General features: G+C 32.1%; 1 protein-coding gene across 3 annotated transcripts in view; it reads left to right on the forward strand.

Annotated features, from left to right (window-relative positions):
• Positions 1–3,725, forward strand: part of LOC111085100 — a 34,934-nt gene that overhangs the window by 20,282 nt on the left and 10,927 nt on the right. For all 3 annotated transcript variants that reach the window (XM_022382265.1, XM_022382266.1, XM_022382267.1), the window contains one exon: positions 842–1,007. In XM_022382265.1, coding sequence (XP_022237973.1) covers positions 842–1,007 — 166 coding nt within the window. The remainder of the gene's footprint in view (positions 1–841; positions 1,008–3,725) is intronic.

Consider the following 3,725-nt stretch of genomic DNA (forward strand, 5'->3'; position numbering starts at 1 on the left):
ATGTTTTTAAAAACATTGTACAAAATAAAATTTAAGCTGTAGTTGAGTCCTTGGTTTAACAGTCACTCTCTCAGCTAGCCAAACAAATCAAAGACAATATTTAGAAACTTACTCAAACACAGTATTTTTGTGGTTTTGATGTAGAATTAAATTTTTAATTTTACAAATTATTACTTAAAGTATGAGATATTCATTTATTTATTCATTCACTATGTAATACTTACAATTGTATTTTCGTTATGTTTATTACGCTGAAGCTTTTGATTTATATTCTATATTCATCATAATTCTAAATGTTTAATAACTTTAATACTAGATGTCAGTTATTGTTACAACTGTTGCCTAGATACTTATTTTAAACAGAGTTTTATTGCCTAGTACATTGTTGCCTCCTGAAGGTTCCACTAAGAGGACCGAAAGCTTGCTAATGAAAACAATTATTTTAACATAGAGAAAAGTCTGGTTATAATAAAAATAATACACAGGTGCACACCCTCAGAATTCCCTTAGTATCTGTACAAAGTTTCAGGTCTCTAGGTTCTTTCCTCTTGGAGCTATGGTGCTGACTGACTGACAAACAAACACATAGGCTGTTTTATTACTATAGATGGATACTGTAGTTAAAAAGTAAATTTTGAATTTAGATATGAAAACTAATAGTATAAAATTTGTTGTGAAGCAATCTTCAGGCAAAATCTTGTTGATAATTTAATGAGTGCAATGCTTACCCTTTAAGATGTCTTAGTATGAAGTTTTATAAGCTTGGATGCAATTTCATGTTAATATTTCACTTTCATGATTTATTTATTTATTTTTATTCTATCAAATTACTCTGTTGCAGTGGAAATATTGCATTCTGAACCTCAAGCTTATCTCCTGAATGCTGTGGTGGGGTTAACAGATTCTAAAAAACACCAAAATCACCGATTACCTCATGTTAGAAAGTTCCTAAGTCAACAAAACCAGAAACAAGCTCATCAGTGGAGGCTGCACAATCAAGTTAAAAAGTATTTCTCAATTTTTTAATAAATCATGATTCTTTAAGGTAGTCCATTACAGATATTGATAATCTTTCTTCATTACTTCAATATCTTGTTGTAAATACGTTTAGTGTTCATGTAAACTGTATTTCAGTGGTAACTGGGACAAGATATCCAAACCAGACCAGGGAAGACATGAACTTGAAAAAGAAAATTTTGCCTTTAATCAAGCATAATGCAATATATTTTATTATTATTAGGGGTACCAAGTTTTGTTCTGAACAAATACAAATCTTCAGAAATTTCAAGAAAAATACATTATTTATCTATCATACACAGCCTAATCTGAGAAATTCATTCATGGGCCTGGGCCAGTTTGACCAATCTTGCAACCACCATGCAACCCTGGAACTATACATACTATAATTTTTGATGCAGTGAGTGAGTATATATTTGGGAAGCTTTTACTAAACATAACAACCCTTGCATGCAAAAAATATATATTGGTCTGAATGCATGATTGAACAAGATGACTGCATTAATTCTGAGCTTGTTAAGCAAAAATTTGGAAGTTTAAAGAATGATAAAACTCCTGGGCCACATAATATTTCCCCACGGTTTTTGAAGAAGGTTAAGGATTGGATATGTGAGCCACTTGCTATTGTTTTTTGTAAGTCTTTGAATAGTGGGCAGGTACCAGAGGTTTGAAAGTTAGTTAATGTCACTACTCTTTTCAAGGAAGGTGATAAAAATTGTCCCAGTAATTATAGACCCATTAGTCTTACATCAGTTGTGGGAAAAGTTTTGGAAGGTCTGATAAAAGATGTTTTGCAAAGTCATTTAACAAAATTTAGAATTTTATTGGATAGTCAACATGGTTTCACTTAGGGAAAATCTTTTAACAATCGTTGAAAAGGTTACTGCTTATGTAGATAAGGGTAAGAGTGTAGATTTGATGTATTTGGATTTTGAGAAAGCATTTGACAAAGTGCCACATGAAAGGCTTGTAAAAATAATTATCTCTATAGTTGTAGGGGATAAGTTAGCAAATTGGATGAAATAGTGGCTGGATGGAAGAAAGCAGAGGGTTGTTCAAAGGGCAATGACACAATAAAATTAAGAAAAAACAAGTGTAGACTATTTTATTTGTATGCAAGGCTGTGCTAAATAGAACTCGAATCTAGAACAGTTCTGGACTCTCGGTAGTCCAGAACTATTTTCTTTGAGTTTTAAATCAAACTTGTTTCTAGGATTTCAATGGTGGACTCAGCTTTTCTTCATGTTTTTTCAGGAATGAAGTGCTGTGGTTGCTCAACACATTACTAATTTCACACTATTTTGTTTTTTTCTTTCTCTCAATTCAACCTGTCAGTGAACATGTTTAGACTCAGATGGGACCAAAGGGAGTTAGTTCAGGCAATTGGTTGTTGATATCATGTGGTTGTTAGCATGCATTCCTTGCTATGAAAGTAAAAAAAATATGCACTAGTGCTTTGATTATCCACACTGGCCCAGAGAAAGCAAAAAATCACAGATAACAGAAAAAGCAGATAATCGAGGCACTAGTGAATCTCACTAGTTAGCGCATTGTTCAATCTAGATAAAATTTCTCAATATATTTAAGTTCCTTGTTTCAAATTATAATCATTTTATTGTCGTTTAATGAATTGTTATGAAAAATTATAAAAGTCATCATTATCATAAAACCAAGTGTCGGTTGGTCAGTCTGTTGGTCACACTCGATTTCTCCGAATGTTGTGAATTACCCGAGTCCACTTCCACTTTTTCTTCTATAATATTTCCTCTTTTCATTGCTCGTTCCCATTTTAGTTGAAATTAATTGCTAACATTGCCATAAGTACCTCCTGAATTTCAACACTTTTTCTCCCATAGACACAAAAGTGCATTTGTATCCTACCAACACCAGTGAAAAATAAGTCAAAAATTAGTGTAAATCTATGCTTGGGAATTATTACAAAAAAAAATCTGTTACAGCAGACTGAAGATACCAATTATCTATAGAGAAGAGGATAATGTGTAATTGGGTGACACTCCAACACAACCTGAATATGCATCTGTGGTTAAAGGATGCCCAGCATGCTGCATAGAACAATGGACGACAACTGAAGTTGAATGAAATCTTTAAGAAATCTTAATGTGTATTTTGTGTGTTTTCATATACTATGTTTATAATTACTAATCAAATACAGTTAACAAGGCTATTAATATTTTGTATTCCTGTCTTAACAGGTAAAAATTAAAGAGGCTAGGCTTAAACTGGCCGACTTATGATTTGAATGCATGCCAGATCCTGCATGCGAAAACCCTGGATATCATGCAACAACTGAACTTTTGCAAGCAAAATTAATTTCTAAGATTGATTTCTCCAAAATATATAAATTATTGTCTACAATTGTAATGGCACAATTATTTTGAGAAAATTTGGATAAAAGAAAAAACCACGAATAATCGAGGCACTAGTGTAGCACACCTGGCTCCTGAGTTTTGGGGCTGGCTCCTAGATCTGAAAATATATAAGGTCTGTCTTAAGCTGTATAGTAGTTTTCTGTTACAATCTGCAATTATTCTAGAAGAAAAAAAATGGGTTATTTAGATTTATTTCAAATTTTTTTAGTGATGTTTACAAGGTTGGTCAAATCAACCAAGTCTATACAGAGTTAGAATAGAGAAAGTAATAATAAAATATAAAATTTTTCAAAAACAATTTGATATTCTTTTAGGTGT

The sequence above is a fragment of the Limulus polyphemus genome, unplaced genomic scaffold (assembly GCF_000517525.1).
Source record: "Limulus polyphemus unplaced genomic scaffold, Limulus_polyphemus-2.1.2 Scaffold236, whole genome shotgun sequence".
NCBI lineage: Eukaryota > Metazoa > Arthropoda > Merostomata > Xiphosura > Limulidae > Limulus > Limulus polyphemus.